The following is a 17068-nucleotide window of genomic DNA, read 5'->3' as shown; positions in this document are numbered from 1 at the left end:
TGCAAGAAGTCAAACACAGAAGACTTCAATTGTATGATTCCATTTATATGAAAAAGCAAATTCATACAGACAAAATAAACTAGTGGTTACCAAGGGACAAGGGGAGGGAAAGGGGAAAGGGGGGGTAACTTTTCACGGGTATGGAGTTTTGGGGAAAGGAGTGATGAAAATGCTCTAAACTTAGATAACGGTGATAGTCACACAAGTTCGTAAATACACTGCTGAACTGAAAACTTGGGGAAAAAAATACTGTGAGAAAAAATTATGACCAATTTTTCCATTGCAAAGTATATAAAAATTATTAAGAAAAAGAAAAAACCCCAAAGAGATGCATTAGCAGAAAAACAAAGGCACATATTAACATAAGAGAAGGATAGAAGACAGCAAATGAAAGAAATCTCTTTGAAGAGATGAACAAAACGTTCCAGCCTCTGGCAGGTCAAATCAAGGGAAAAAATAAGAAAACACTAATAAGCAATGGAATAAGTGAAAAAGTTAACACCCTGTATTCTGAGGAAGTTTTTAAAATTTAAGAGAACAGAATAAGTAGCTTTATACTAATAAATTTAAATATCCAATAATAACTAATTCTCTAGGAAAATTATGGAAACTGATGTAAGCAACAAAATATGAGATCTATAAGCACAAAGAAATTAAGAAGGCTGGTAAAATTCTTAAAATTCTATCCCTGAAAGAACTACTAGATGGTTTTACAAATGAGTTTCATTAAACTTTTAAAGAGCAGATAATGTTAAATAATTTCACAGCACGGAAATTCTATGAGGCAAGCATAAAACTGGAACTCAAATGGGTTAGAAATAGTTTAACAAAACTCTAGCTCAATTTTACTTATGGCTACATAGCCAAGGATCCTAAGTAAAATACCAGCGAAGTAAATAGAGCATTATATATTTTTTTAATTACAAACCAAACCAAAGAGAATTTCTTTCAGTATTTCAACAACGGTCCACATTAGATAAATAATGTAATTCTTTATGGTAACAAAGCAACAGGGCAAAATAATATAAGAGCTTTGACAGGTACCCCCCAACCCTGAAGAACTCTTATTAAGAAGAAACAGAGATAGTTTGGTGTAATGGTAAAAGTCAGAGGCTCTGTAGTTTAAGTTTTTGACTCCGTCATATTACCACTGTGAAACTCTGGGAATGTTACTTAATGTCCTGTGCCTCAGTTTATCTATAACTTGGGGATAAAATAACTTGCCTCATAGAGTTGTTATTGGGATTAAGAGAAGAGAGTTAATACACGTATCTTAGAATAGTTAGAATGATACTGGACACAGAATAAACTATTTACATTGTCCTTAGGAACAGAAAGATATATCTCTTAACTTGATAAAAACTAACAATTGAAACACATAGCTTACTTTGAATTTGAGAAAAAAATAAGAAATTCCTAAACAGAGCTGAAAACATTACAAAAATTCTATTATTGCTGTTAGCTAACATTGTTCTGAGGTCCTAACTTAGACAATGCAATATGAAAATCCAGAAAGGAATGAACAAACTATGATTATCTGGTGAGGCTTTATGACTGTCTACTTAGAAAATTCAAGATAACTGACTGAGAAACTCAGAATTAAAAAATTTCATTTAGTGGGCCCACGAGGAGGACTAGGAGTCCCCCATTCCCTGTTCCCTTGCTGCTACGGGCCCTTGAGTTGGTCCAGGAGCTGCCTCTCCCCTCCATCCCCCTCTCCCCTTTTCCCTCAGTAAACCCATTGCCTGATCCCACAGCTGTCTCCCGGTGATTTCTGAGGAAGGCTGCCCTGACAACATATACAAAATTTACACAAAGAAAACTAAAACTCTGAAAAAGTATTCAGGGTGGGGCAAAAGTAGGTTTACAGTTGTGACTACATGAAATACAGAGTTTATTCTTGTGTTATTATTTATTATTATTTTCCATACAAAAACTGTAAACCCACTGTTGTCCCTCCCTCTGTATGTATTTAACAGATGACCTGACTAAATGGAGAAAAGTACCACATTCCTAGATATGAATGCTTTATTACTGAAAAGATGTCAATTCCTCAAATTAAATATAATAAAATGTAATGCTGGAGGAAAGGAGGAATGAGCAGCATTCACTCTGGGATGATAAAGAAGTCCTGGAGGCGGACAGCTCTGAGGGTCGCACAACAGTGGGAATGCACTTAAATGACACTGAACTGTATCCCCAAAACAGTTAAGATGGTCAATTTTATGCTGCGTATATTGTACCATAATGGGGGGGGGGGGGGGCCGGGAACCATGCAGGCTTAAGTTTAAAACACACAGCCAACTGACTTCCCTGACCCCACACCGCCTCCAGGGACCGCCCGGCTCACTGCGAGGCTTCGGCAAGCAGCTGCGCGGTCACGCTCCCGTGTCTGGCCTCACGCGCTCCTCTGTGACACGCTCAGTGGTATAACCACTCCACTTCTTTCTGAGGTGCGTTTTTAACATATTTGAGATATCATCCCTTCTAGTACCTTAATGATTGCTGTTTTCAATTTTCTTTGCTGGACTCCCCATTCATTACCAGGACTTTTAAGTGACCCAGAGTCAAACTTTCTCTTCTCCATTTAAACTCCCTCCATAATTGATCTTACTCAGTCCCTGGCTTTAAACAACATCTGATACCACTGACTCTCAACTGTTGATGCCCAGCTTTCTGATCTCATAAGCTTCAGGCTGACATACTATTCACCTGCCTATAAGATATTTAACTAGGATTTCTAGCAGACCTCTCAAATTTAGCAAGCTTAAAAAAGAATTGCTGACTTCCTGCTCCTACCTCCCCTGAAACACCACACCTTCCTCTTCTTCCATATTTGACTTGCATCTCAATGACACCACCGGTCATAATGTTACAGACTGGGGGTCTCCAAAAATCCCCAGAGCCTGAGGGTTGGGGGTTGGGGAAAGGAAACAGCTTTTAAGATTCCTTCACATGCCTGTGGCTAGTGGCTAGTGTCTTTGTTAGGCAAATGGTTTTGGTTCTTCCAAGGCCCCAAGAAGAGGAGAGGGGTTTTGGACCATGGAATGGTACAGAAAGAGCACACAGAGCCTGCATAAGGTTCTGTGAATGGTCAGAACTGGTTACCATGCCACTGCATCAGAGGACGCAGTCAGGGATTTAAAATAAGTGGCAGACATTTTTAGGGGAACTAAAAATAAGCAGCTTTGAAAGGAAAGGGAGAACTCCATGCAGTTTACAAGGAGGCTGGGAACTCCATGTGGTTCCGCATTGAGAGCTGGAGGGCACCACAACACAGGAAAAACCTCCCCAATCAGGTTCGAATGATTGGGAGCTGTCAGTAAAGCTGAACTGTGTCTGGGAAGTTAGAAGACTGTATCTCTGACTTTTCTAAAACTAGTCTGGTTTGGTAGGGGGAGGCAGAACTATATGTTTGTGGGTGTTATAAAGAAAATAAGACTTAATGGCAGAAATCTGCAAATAATCTAAATCTATGTAACTATTAAATAAACAATTCTTTTTCTTTTCACTAAACTCTGGTATTGAGAGTTATGCTTCTGGCAGCGGGCAATCAGGCCCCTAATAACTGAACAGTCGGTGGGTTCTGTCACAATAAGTTTCCCAGGCCAAACACTAAGACATCATTCTTAGGTTTTTTCCTTTCCCTAGAACACTATCCAGACTTTCTCACTAGACTTATGGGAAAGAATTGAGCCCTCCTGGTCTAAAATATCCACTGCATGTAATGGAGTAAGTTCTCTATGTATCTAAAATAATATTAGTTATATGCCATCTTTGGAAGAATTAAGATGGGAACTTCAGTCAAGAAAGGTTGCTGGACTACGAGCAAGTCCACCCGCCCACTGTGATAACGCCAGAATAAGACACCGTATTTCACACAGGCTATTGTTACAGGCTGTGTACTGGTCTCACAGCTTCCACTCTCAGCTCTTTTCAGACCCTTCTCCACACAACTGACCACTGTAAAAGGTAAATCAGATAATTACACACACACACATGCCCCCGATTTATATTCTCTAGAGATTTCCTCCTAAAATAATAAAACACAAAAATCCTTACTGGGGTCTTACAAAAACACCTCCCTGAACTAGACAGTGCCCACCTGTCTGATGTGTCCCCCACCGTTCTCCCCTCTGCTGTGCTCCCTGTACCCCATATTCAGCCCTCCCGGTCTTCCGCCACGCCTGCACACATGCAGAGCAAATCCCGCATCAGTAGCTCTGCATTCACTTTCCGCTGTTCACCCTGAGCACGGCCCCCACGACCTCTGCAGCGCCGCCACCTTCTCAACCCTCAGGCCTTGGTCCAAATGCTGCCTCCTCAGACTTTCTCGGACCAGCCCAACTAAAGGAGCGCACGCCTTTCCATCCCTCTCCTCTGTTTTTCCTTCACAGCACCTTTTACTTTTTACCAACTGCAATTATCTTTCTGTGTCTACATATTTTAATGGCCAATTCCCACCATATAAATATGTGAATGCGAGATCCCTGAGGTTAAGGATTTTGTGTTATTTGCTGCCCAGTACAGAATAAGCAGTCAATAGATGTTAGCTCTATTATATAGGAGAAAACATAACCCATTTTAGATGGGAGAAAAGACTGTACATATTTGTAGTTTTAATTCATTTTAAGAGAGATTTTTAAGTATTATTATTCTGAAAATAATCCATCCTCTAGCTGCCCAAAAGTCATGTGGAGAAATGACACTAATAGGATCTTGTTCACTTACAGTTCCGTATGTAACAACTGGCAACTGATGACTTTGCCAAGAGCTCCATTCCCAAATCCTGTAATCTGCCAGAGTTTTCAGCTCCACATGCAGCCAGAGCTGCCTGCTCAGCACACAAAAGGCTTGTCTGCATGTCTCCAAAAGGAGGGCTGCTGCTTTTTATTTCTGAAAGTGTATTCTTTACGTCAGCTTTCATACATCGAACTTCAGCCATTTGCGTTTTGAGCCTTTTTAGCATCTTTAAATCAGAGGGAACGCGCCACATTGCCTGCTGCTTCCTTTGATCTTTATCTTTTCGAGAATATGAGGCTTCAGAGAGAGAGAATGACAACTCATATTAATACAGATTTTAGCATTATGAAATCATTTTGCATTGTGAAATATGCAAATTTGATGTGTAAATAAATTACAATGCTTTAGTTGGTATCAACAGTAAAAGTTATATATTAAATGTCATGAATGAAAATCAAGATAATCACAAATAACTTTATTCATACCTTCAAAATTAGAACCTGGGTAACATTATAATCACTCAAGTCTGTATTATACATTTAACTCTAAAAGTTTATAAAAAGCTGCTCTATTGACAATGCTTTCTTCTTTACACTTCTCTATTTTTCTCAAATTTTCTACACTGAGGTATTATTATGTTCATAATTCAAAACATAGCCAACTACTTAGTCAAAAATGATTACATACTATATAAAAATATAAATATTCTAACTAAAGTCAAAAAGTTGACTTACTCCCCTGACAAATGTGGCTCAGTTGGTTGGGTGTCGTGCCACAAAGCAAAAGGCTACCACCAGTTCGATGCCTGGTCAGGGCACATGCCTGGGTTGTGGGTTTGGTCCCCAGAGGCAAACAATGTTTCTCTCTCACATCGATGTTTCTCTCCCTCTCTTTGTCTCTCCCTTTCCTTCTCTCTAAAAATGAATAAAATCTTTTAAAAAACTGATTTACTGAACTATTATCTAAATGTAGATGCATCTATTAACTGCCATGGAACATCAAAAAAGACTAGGTCCTTGTCACTGAGTCTGCTGCCACTAAAGTAACAATGTTTTCTTTCTTCCCAAAGTAGCTGAAGTTGTTTTTAACTTGTTTTTCCCCTACATAAATATTGAAATGAGAGACATGAGTAAGGAGAATACACTTTCTACTGCAAGAAGGAAGAAAGAGGTAGATATTTTGGAAATAAAAGTAAGTCTGATAATAGATGTTCACTCAACACAAAAGAATGAATGAATAAAAGGATAATAAAGTGCTACAAGCAACTCTATGCCAACAAATCTAGACGCGATGGACCAATTCCTTGAAAGATAATCTGCCAAAACTCATTCAAAAATAAACAGACAACCTCAATATGAGGTCCCTATCCATTAAAGAAATTAAGCCAATAATTAATAAATTCCGCAAACAGAAAGCATCAGGCTCAGATGAGTTCACTAGTGAATTCTACTAAACATTTAAGAAAATTATACCAATTCCCTACAATCTCAAAGTAAAGACACAGAGAAAACACTTCCTAACTTAATCTATGAGGCCAGCATTACTCTAAAAAAAGACAACACCCATTCACAATTAAAAAAACAAAACAAAAGCTCTTAGAAACCCAGGAACAGAAGGGAACCTCCTTAACATCATAAATATGTACAAAAAAACCTGCTTAAGATGAAAAACTTGAAGCTTTCCCACCATGATCAGAAACAAGGCAAGGACGTCCCCTTTCCCACTCCTTTCAATGTTGTCCTAGCTGGTATAGTAAGACAAGAAAAGGAAATAAAAGGTATACAGACTGAGAAGGAAAAAATACACAAAGAACCAAAATAAACACTGAAACCTAAGCAAGCACTTTAATAAGGCTCCTCATTCGGCTCATCTTCCTCACACTTAGTAAAAACAATGCTCACAACAATTATGTCCCTGGCCCTTTTCTTTTTAAAATCTTCTTTAAAGTCTCTCTTTTGCAGTCTTACTTCTTTGTTTTAGGCAAATAACTGTCTGTATTCCAATTCTTAATTTTTTGCTGTTTATTGGGCATCTTTACTTAAGATATCCCAAGAGTACATCAAACTTAAAGAACATTTAAACCCAAGACTTGCTTTTTCTCTCCACTATTTGCCTCATCCTCCCAACCTCCTTGACATCAGCATTTTAATCACCTAGATTCGAAACTAAGACCATCTCATTTACACCATTAATTTTACAAAAAAAACTAATTTTTTGGATTTTTTTTGCATTTTTTTTCCAACGACATTGAATAGTTTTCAAAAACATGACTTCACCAGTCTATAAAATATGCTATTGCAGAGCTAACCTGTAATTTTTCAGTCTTAATTGTACAGGGTGGGGCAAAAGCAGGTTTACAGTTGTGAGTATGCAAAACACAAGTTTATTCTTGTATTATTATTATTAATTATTGTCCATACAAACAACTATAAACATACTTTTGCCCCACCCTATATTTGTAGGAAAGTTTCAAACTCAGATGTTCTCTTCGGAATATACTCCTAAAAGTAAAGTTACATGATTAAAGGATAGAAATGTTTTAAACTTACTATAATATTTTCCTTAGAAAAGGTTAAACCAATATATATACCTATCTATAGAACATGAACTTGTCTATTTCACTAGTTCTTTGCAAACAACACTCGTTATAATTTAGGCAAAACCGTTGCCAATGTGATAATTATTTTTTTATTTTCTTTTTTATAATTTCCTATATTTTTTCAAGTATTCTAGAATAAAAATGCCTCAGGAATAATATATAAAGTTATATACAATGTGGCGCTACAGAAATACAAATATAATACAAAATATACTTGGGTCATAGATAAAAGGCAATTGTTACATAACTTGGTTTAAGTCTACAGAAAGGATACCTGAGGAAAGAAGGAAGGGGCCTAAATAACCCAGACTCCAGCCCATTCCCCACTGGTGGAGCTCTACTTCGGTTTTCTACACTGAGGCTCCACCTTAGACATGGTTTGAAGTAAGAAGTTCTACTGCTTTCTTTTTCTTTCTTTCTTTCTTTCTTTAACGAGTGAAGTTAAACTTTAATTTTTTTCCTATATACAAAAAATTACAATACACGTTTATGGGGACTCCTAGCACAGGGCTCCCCTCTTTTCCACTAGAGAGTTTCACTTACAGCTGACAATCTATGGGGCAGAGAAGGAGCCAAAAAACAGGTGATGGACCTCAGCTGACGCCCCCTCGCTCCTTTCTTAAACACATACACACAGATCTCTAGTGCGGAAATCCTCTCCCACAAGCTCCTGTGTGCTGCGCTTACCCATCTTCCACACGCTCATTCATCTACAGGCACACACAGGCAACACCCACCTCAGACCCTCAGACCGCCTGTCTCTGCCCCTACCCTGGAGGTTTAATGCACCAGAACCACCCATTTCTGCTCCTACAACCTGGACTCACATGTCCTGTCCTCAAAGATTTGCTCGACTTCCAGAGCGTTACACCTGAAGCCCATCCACAGCTTCAGGGTTGGAGAGTCACGGGAAAGCAGCTCTAGAGAAGGGAACACTTAAGAATTTACCATGTGCTATTTTTTCCTTATCCTGGTAGCAAACATTTCTTCCCAGGCTGTGGACTTTAATTACAATAAACTCTGCACTTCCTTAAGAAACACTACCCTTAGTCTTCATAAGCAACAGAGGTGTTCCTGCGAGAGTGAAGAGCTCCACTGCTTTAAAGAAGCATTAAAGTCACTGTTCCAAATCACTGATTTAATCGGTACAATACTATTATTTAAGAAGGTACAAAAATGTTCAGCATATTTTTAAAAGCTTTCCAATAAAAATTTGGTGCTTTCAAATGTGTGATTTAAAAGTAAATCCTTAGCTCTTGAAAATGACTAAGCCTGAGAGTTTCAGAGTCTGACTAACTATATCTCTGATACATGTGCATACACTGTGTTACAGTAACACAAATTACTTTATCTTCAACAAATAACCTTTGCACTTAAAACACTGTGCTAACTGGCAGAGGTTTTTAGGCTACTGAACATCAAAGTAATAGTAAACCATCTTTTTCTATATTCAATTCAGACAATTCCACTTGGAAATTATGGTCTTCATGAAGCCTGCAGAACTAAGTCCGTTCACAAAGACGTAAACTGTACTTCACATGGATCAAACTGTCAATTATATATACAATTTACAGGGCAAATCATATTTTAAAAAACCTTCTTTCGGAACAACAGTGAAAAAAAAAACCCTTCTTTCAGGCACTTAGACATTTTTGCACAAAACACCTTTGAACAATAACAGAAAATTAATTTGATTCATGTCATTTTATGACTTACAATGAAAAATTAATTTGCTACAGAAACATACTATATTCCAACAATTAGATGATATACTTGGATTAAAATATAAGTTCTTTTGGGGAACCACACAAAAAAGGAAACCACTGTTAATATTTCACCTGTGGGCTGCAACAGTGAAGCAGGTGGGCGAGGCTGTAAGCCCCATAGGTTTTCCATACTGCTCCGGTCCTTTAGGTCCAACAAACGTATTAAAAGGAAAGGATCAAGGTCTAATAAACCACTGGTAGCAGCGGAGCATACATGTGCTCTTCTCGACATTCTGCTACTGGCACCCACATAGCCCTGGTTACTACCTGCAAAAGAAAGATACAGAAAATGCATGCTATGTACTTGCACAAATTTAAGTAGACTTAACAGACAAAACAAACGGGTTCGTGTGTGAATGCTCATCTACGGGCCTCCCTCAGTGGGTCTGCGTGAGGAGAAGCACAAAGCAGCAGCCGACTGCCAGGGAGGGGGACACAAGCACGGAGACTGAGCACTTGGCCTCGTCACCACCCGCAACTCAGGAGCAGCCCCCAGCCTCATCCTGGGCCGTAGAAGTAAGTCCCATGGCATCAGGGGTCCCAAGGAACTAGACACCAAAACAGGGATCTTCTCCAGGTCTTTAGACAGCAAACTGTATAAAAGACCTGGAGACTTTTGCCAGCCTGTTCTATCACCTATATTGGACTAAGCTTCAAGCCAAGGAAACCACCTGACTTTTCTCTAGTGCCTCCTACAATGCCTAGCAGATATTAAGTATGAAAATATTGGTTAAAATCGACCTTTATTAAAGCAATTTAAATATATTCTAAAGGAACACAACATTTAAAATGTTACCCGAAGTCTTAGAAGTAGGTAATGTAACAATAACATAAAATAATTGAGTTCTGACTATTTACTTAAGAGCGTTTCAAAGAGATGCAACAGAAAGCAACTTAAGAGAAAAGTTCAATTATTCAGAAGGTTCAGGCTAATTATTTACTGACATGTTTTTCATCTACAGTCACATCCTCAGGACTGCCCCCTTCTCTTACTTCTTCCTCTTCTAAGGATAATCATTCCATTACCAATTTTTCTTCTCAGCCTCAGTACCCACCGGAACTCCTGTTAAAATTGGCTGAAAACTATCTCCTTCCACCACAAAACTCTTTCTTAACACTTTTCCTTTTTAGGGAGTTGCCGAATCAGGCTGCATATCAGTCAGTTGCTGAGTTTCTAAAATTGCAGATCCCTGAACTCCATTCGAGATGTACTGAATGAAAATACTGGAGTGGGATCCAGGACCTTTTTTCCAAAAACCTACTCAGGTGACTCTGAGTAGTAAGTAAATAAGGTCAGAAGCCCACTGTATGGTATCTAATGCCCTGATACCCGGTTCTTTAAATATAGGAGTTGTCTGTGTTAAATGAACCCACAGTACAGAAAGGAGTGCCAGCAGTCTCCTGTTCCTCACTACCCTTCCAGGCCATCGTTCTCACCGACTAGCAAAAACGCCTTTCCTTTGCGGTTTATGTCCTGTCTGCTCCCTCACTCCTACGTTCCCACCCTTTCTACCCACTATGGTGTTCACCCACGGGCATCAAAGGCTTTAGCATCTATTTCAGTCTCCCTTGCCACCACTGTGGGGTGTGCGGTGTGGGTGTGTGTCTGAGACCAACGTCTACAGTCTAATGGATGTTCCCCCAAGTACTGGTACCCCAGAACCTCCCTCCACACCTCCTCAAATTGCTCATTAACATTCCTCCCCAAGGTAATGTCTATTTTGAGCTCAATACCATAAATTATTTCTGCCTGTTTTTGAAATTTATATAAATGTAATGATAAAGTATGGATGTGCTCTTATATCCTGCTTCTTTGTTCAACACTATGTTTATAAGATTCATCTATATTGCTATGCAGCATCCTAGGATATGACTATATTCAATTTCTTGATTCAATTGGGAAAGAATTTGGGTTGCTTCTAGCTTTTGGCTATAAAGAATAAAGCTACCGAAAATTGTAAGCAGATAACTGCTCTTGAGAAGAAAAAATATAAAACACCTCATGACAAAGGAAATGGATCAGTGACAGTCTCCTCCCTTCCTGAGCCAAGCCAGATTAATCCTGCTAAAATATGACACTGATGTACTTGACTTCTTCTTGTTTTTTTTAAAGATATTATTTATTTTTAGAGAGAGGGGAGGGAGGGAGAAAGAGAGGGAAAGAAACATCAATGTATGGTTGCCTCTCAGGCGCTCCCAACCGGGGACCTGGTCCACAACCCAGGCATGTGCCCTGACTGGGAATTGAACTGACGACCCTTTGGTTTGCAGGCTGGCACTCAATCCATTGAGCCACACCAGCCAGGGCGTCTACTTGACTTTCTGATGGTATTTCAGTGCCTATGTGTATTAGCATAAGTCAGGGTCCTACACAGTCTAGTCCCAAACTACCTTCCCAGTCACTTGCCCTACTTTTCCACATCCTTTATGTTGCTATCAATTTGATTTTTTTATAATACGAGGGGGGACCCAATATAACCCCAGAATTTGTTTATAAAAAATTGTGAATTTACCCTTACAGGCTCTTAAACTTCAGTCACCCTAAAAGTGCTCTTCATTTGATATAATACACCTATCGAAATGTTTTTTTTCCACTGCTCAAAACGGTTTTTGAACTTGTCAATTTTGATGCCTTTTAGTGCTTCTGCTGTTTGTCTCACCTCTTCCACACTGGCAAAACGTTTCGCTTTAAGGACTTTTTTCATCCCGGGAAACCAAAAACGGTTGCTTGGGGTGAGATCAGATGAATAGAGGGTGGGGTGTGGAGGTCATGCTGTTATTAGTCAAAAACTGCTTAACACTCAGCACAGTGTGGGCAGGCATACTCATAATTCACCCATCATGAAATGGGCAAATGCACTGAAAGTTCAAAAAAAACTCACTGCAGCTGAACGCAGCCTCGCATGAAAACTCCAGCTGGTGCACTGATACAGATGGGTTCCTAGAACACTCACCTAGGGGGGAAAGCCTGTACTACAACAAGGGGCCTGCCCTCCAGAAGATAATTTTGTTTTTTGGGGAGGGGAGGAGGTTCCCCCTTGTATAGATTAAATAGGTTCTAATAGGTTAATTTGAGAGAGCAGAAGACACCCAGCGCAAGCAGTCTAGGAGGGCTTCCAGGAAGAAACTAAATAAAAGCTACAGCAGAAAAAACAACATGCTGGGAAGCAAAGATGTGAGACACACCATGGCACACTGGATGGGCTGAGAAACGGTGCAGAGGAGTGTGAGAGAGAGAAGCTGCAGAAATGAGCAGGAGCCGGAGCACAAAGGGCCTGTGTACCGACCATATTAACGAGTTTGGATTTTATCCTATAAATAAATGGAATCCAATAAAGTAGAGAAGTGACATGATCAGATAGTAGTATGAAGGGGAAAAAACTCATTCTGAACTCATGCTGTGGGCAATGGGATGAAGGGGAACAACAATGGATACTAGGAATACAGATGAGAGGCTGCTTTGAAAGACTAGTTTAGAATCTCACAGAATTTTATGAGTAAATGAGATAAGGTACACAACGTGCTTTTGCACAGTGTCTGGTACATAACAACACACATCAAATGTTGGCGATTATTATCGTTTTAAATACTTTAGTAATATACTCTCAAGTCCATATATAAAACAGAGCACTTCCAATGCCACGAGGCATCTAGAGCACGGCTGCCATGTATTACGATATGATACGGCCAGAAGAAAGGAGAAGACAGAGCGGCTTGCGGGCATGGCCTCTGTACCTGGAGGTCCTGCAGCAGCTGCGTCGTCCATGAGTTCCCCCTCTTCCAATTCCATGTTGTTGTACTCCACATCATTTTCCCCAGACCTAAGAATGCACACAACTCATGACGCCCACGGAGTATAACTAACATCACCGTCACACCGCAAAGAATTTTAACAACAGTGCATAATAGCGTTCTCCTGTGAAGACAGGATATTTTTAAATATAAAAATGAAGGATAGGACTTTTGTCCTTAACTCATGTACAGGTAGTATTAAGAGTCAAATTGCCTTTAAAAAATAAGAAGACAGCTGGCAACATTTAATTGTTAAAAGAGAAAACCTGAAAACCATTGTAAAGCATAAGAGATTACAGCTTTATAGAATTTGTAACTTAGTGGCAGTAAATTAGGCTTAAAACACTACATACATTTTAAGGTTAACAAAGAAAGATGCTCAAATTATTGTGTATACTATTTTCGTAAAATATTATTTCATAAAAAGTGGTGTTACCTTCCATCAAAGTCCTCACACAGTCTCTCATACCAAAACGCACTATTGCTTTGTTTCTATTTTAAATGACAAAGTACTATATGGAGCAGCACTAATCAATGCTAGTTTGGGGTGTTTAAAAAAGTCTCGAGATCAACTCCCAGCTTGACAGCATGAAAAGCTCTGCAGACCTGCTCTCCAATGACACTGGTGAAAATTACTTTGAAAACAACCATTTAAAGACTCTAGCAATGAAGTTCTAGGAACACAGAGCAAATGAAAAACATCTCAAAAAAATGTAGTAAAATTGGTAAGAACAGCGAATCTGTGGTCCCTGAACCAAGGCCTCTCTCCTTCCTTCCTCCCCTCCCACTCCGTGACACGCAGGCTGAGAGCACTGGGGCCTAGACCACCCGTGCCCCACTCATTCCTACAGCACAGGTCCCAGGCCTGAGAAGATCTGGGGCTACAGCCCCCAATTCTCCCACCACCTACTGGCTCAACTTCTAAGTGGGAGAAATTCGCACACCTTCGCACTCATTCCAGCCCCAGAACTGTGGCTGTGAGTTTTTGCCTGGGGGAGAAGCAGGTTGTAAGACAGCCATAAAGAAATGTGTAACACCATGAAGAGCATAAAAACAGGCTATCAAACAAAATCCAGCAAAACATAAAGAGAATTACACAGCACGGCAAAGTGAGATTCATCCCAGCAGTGTGAAGTTGGTTTAAAGTCTAAAAATCAGCCCTGGATGGTGCTTTTTTACCCAGTGATTCCACTTCTGGGAATATTCCCAAAGAAATCCAAACACTAATTCGAAAGAACATAAGCAACCCGATGTTCTATGCAGCGTTATTTACAGTCACCAAGATCTGGAAGCAGGCTGAGTGTCCATCAATAAATGAGAGGATAAAACAACTATGGGTCATTTACACAATGGCTGTAAAAAAGAAGAAAATTTTAACCTTTGTGACAACATGGATGGAGCTGGAGAACAGACAAAGACAAATATGATTTCACTTCTATGTGGAATCTAATGAACAAACTGAACTAACAAGCAAAACAGAGACAGACTCAGAGAGCAGGGTGACAGCTACTGCAGGGGGAGGTTACGGGGTGGAGGAACCAAGCAAAAAGGAAAAAGCAACCATGAACATGGACAACAGTGTGGTGACTGCAGTGGAGAGGGAGGTAAAAAGGGGTTAAATGGTAATGGAAAAAATACAATTAAAAAAAAATTAAAAATTACAATAATAAAAAGAAATGAATCCTAGTTTTCCCTTCAAATCAAATATCTTGTTTAAATAAATTTCCTGTTTAAAATGGGGGAAAAAAGGTTGTAATGGTACATTTTATGTTATGTGTAACCTACCATAATTTAAATCTCAACAATTAAAAATATCCAGTTAGAAAATTGGTAAAGGACATGAAGAGAAATTTCACCCAGAATACACAGATGGCAAATTAAGCAGATGAAAAGATGTTTAACATTATTAGCCATTATGGGAATTCAAATTAAAATCACATCAAGGTATCACTAAAAACCTATCAGAATGGCTAAAATAACAACTAGTCACAACACTAAATGCTGGTGAGGAATCAGAGAAACTGGATCACTGATACATTGTTCACAGAATTGCAAAACAGTATAAACATTTTGGAAAAATGTTTAATTTTTCTTCAAAACCTAATCATTTTGGAAAAATGTTTAATTTTTCTTCAAAACCTAATCATTCAATTACTATACAATCTAGCAGTAGTATTTATCTTGGAGAAATGGACGCTTATGTTCATATAAAACCTGTACACGAATGTTTATAGTAGCTTAATTCATAATAACCAAAAGCTGCACACACTCCCAATGGCCTTTAGCCAGTGAGTGGGTGAACAAATGGTGGTACATCCACAAAGCAGAATACTAGTCGGCAGTAAAGGAAACAGCCCCTCAATAGCCTGAAGGAATCTCCAGAGAACTTATGCGAAGTTAAAAAACCAGTTCCTAAAGGTTGCGATTCCATTGATATGGTATTTTTTTAAATGACAAAATTACAGAAATGGGGAACAGAGGAACACGAGGGGTTGGTGGTGTGACTGGGGATTTACTGAAGTGGGGGGAGGGATCCTTGTGGTGATGGAAGTGTCCTATATCGTGACTATCGAATGGCAATGTGCTGGCTGTGATTTTGTACTATGGTTTTACAAGATGTTATTTACTATTGGGAAAAACTTGGTAAAGGATATATGGGAATCTCTACTGTTTTTTACAACTGCATGAGAATTTATAATTATCTTTAAATGAAAAGAAAATAAATAAACAGTAGGAATAAAATATATAGTATTATTGCAGAAAGACCAAGGAGGGAGAAGGAAAAAAAGGTCTACTTGATAAATGTGTTCTAGTTAATTAAAAGCTGTTTATAATAATCATTATCCAAACAAACTGTATGCCTGTTTTTCTTCATCTATAATGGAAGAAATCAATCTTACATTCAAAGATCTAATACTTTATGATTCCATAAGTGCTCAAAATAGCTCATCAATAACTATGTTATTGTTATGAAAGTATATAAAATAGTCTGAATTGAGATATTGTAGGTGTGTGTGTGTGTGTGTGTGTGTGTGTATGTAGAGAGAGAGAGAGAGAACATAATCAAACACCTTCTATTACAAAAAGGATTAAAAAGTCAACCCAATGAAAGGTTGTGAGTCAAGTTTCAGGTAAAATCCAATTGCCCTCAAACAATCCTGAAAAAGTCAGAAGACCTAACAGTCAAATAAAAAGTAATTCAGGTAGAACTGCATATTTAATCTACCTATTAGTAAGGTGGATTAAACTTTACAGAATCACTATTTGAAAGAATTTTTCATGTTAATCCCATTGAGTTCTATTTTAAATGTCTTAAAGTATCACTGTAATAATTTCTGATTTGGAGACTTAAAGGTACTTAGGCTTCACATTTTTGACTCATTAACCCTTTTAGACAATTTGTCACATATGCTAAGGGGTACACTAAGGGAAAACAATCCATTTTGAGATCATTTGTGGGAACGAAACAAGTTCAAATAGAGAGTTGAAACTCTCACCTTACTTTTGTGAAATGGCTAATGTCATGGCTGGAACAGATAAAATACAAGGTGAACCTAGAGTGTCTTACAGTGCCAGAAAATAATGAAGTGCTTAAAAACGGATGAGGACATCTCAAAAGGACACAGGAGTTAGTTAGCTCTTTAACAGGTTCCCACTGGCTAAGTCTTGAATAACCTGAGTAATAAATTATGATAGTAAATTGATTAAACCATTTAATAATATAAGAATCCATTAGTTCATACTGATGATATTAATCAACTAATTAATGGGGCAGAGGGCAAAGCTCTTCCTTAAAGTAGAATTCCAATTAATAAATGTAGAATGAATAGTGGAATCATCATTTGGCAATCAACACAGTAATCTTTTTCAAGCTGGATCATCAATCAATGGGTTAAAATTAATGGACAAAAGTACAATGAGAAAAATATGTTTAGAGTCTCAAAATATATCCCCACAAATACTGATTAATTACAAAGGGAAAAGTTGTAATTGTAGAGGAACCTGGCAGACATCACCTTAAGCAGGTATCTAAATTAATCAACCCTAATGGTGCAGACTGAAGACGTATGCCCTCCACTTCCCGCTCACATGATGTACTGAAAAGGCTACACCACCAATTCTGTAGTATTCTTCCCAAAAGTGCATAACTTCAATCGAATCATGAGGA

The 17068-nt window shown here is 38.6% G+C and overlaps 1 protein-coding gene across 3 annotated transcripts in view; it reads right to left on the bottom strand.

Annotated features, from left to right (window-relative positions):
- The window catches only part of TRIM37 (tripartite motif containing 37), a 92858-nt gene that overhangs the window by 18239 nt on the left and 57551 nt on the right, over positions 1 to 17068 (bottom strand). For all 3 annotated transcript variants that reach the window (XM_090292589.1, XM_090292591.1, XM_090292590.1), the window contains 3 exons: positions 12844 to 12929; positions 9181 to 9375; positions 4732 to 5040 (listed from right to left, as the gene is read on the bottom strand). In XM_090292589.1, the coding sequence (XP_090148715.1) occupies positions 4732 to 5040; positions 9181 to 9375; positions 12844 to 12929 (590 nt within the window). The remainder of the gene's footprint in view (positions 1 to 4731; positions 5041 to 9180; positions 9376 to 12843; positions 12930 to 17068) is intronic.

This window comes from Furipterus horrens, unplaced genomic scaffold (assembly GCF_987537825.1).
Source record: "Furipterus horrens unplaced genomic scaffold, mFurHor1.1.pri manual_scaffold_11, whole genome shotgun sequence".
Classification (NCBI taxonomy): Eukaryota; Metazoa; Chordata; class Mammalia; order Chiroptera; family Furipteridae; genus Furipterus; species Furipterus horrens.
This window is presented reverse-complemented; position numbering and strand designations above follow the sequence as displayed.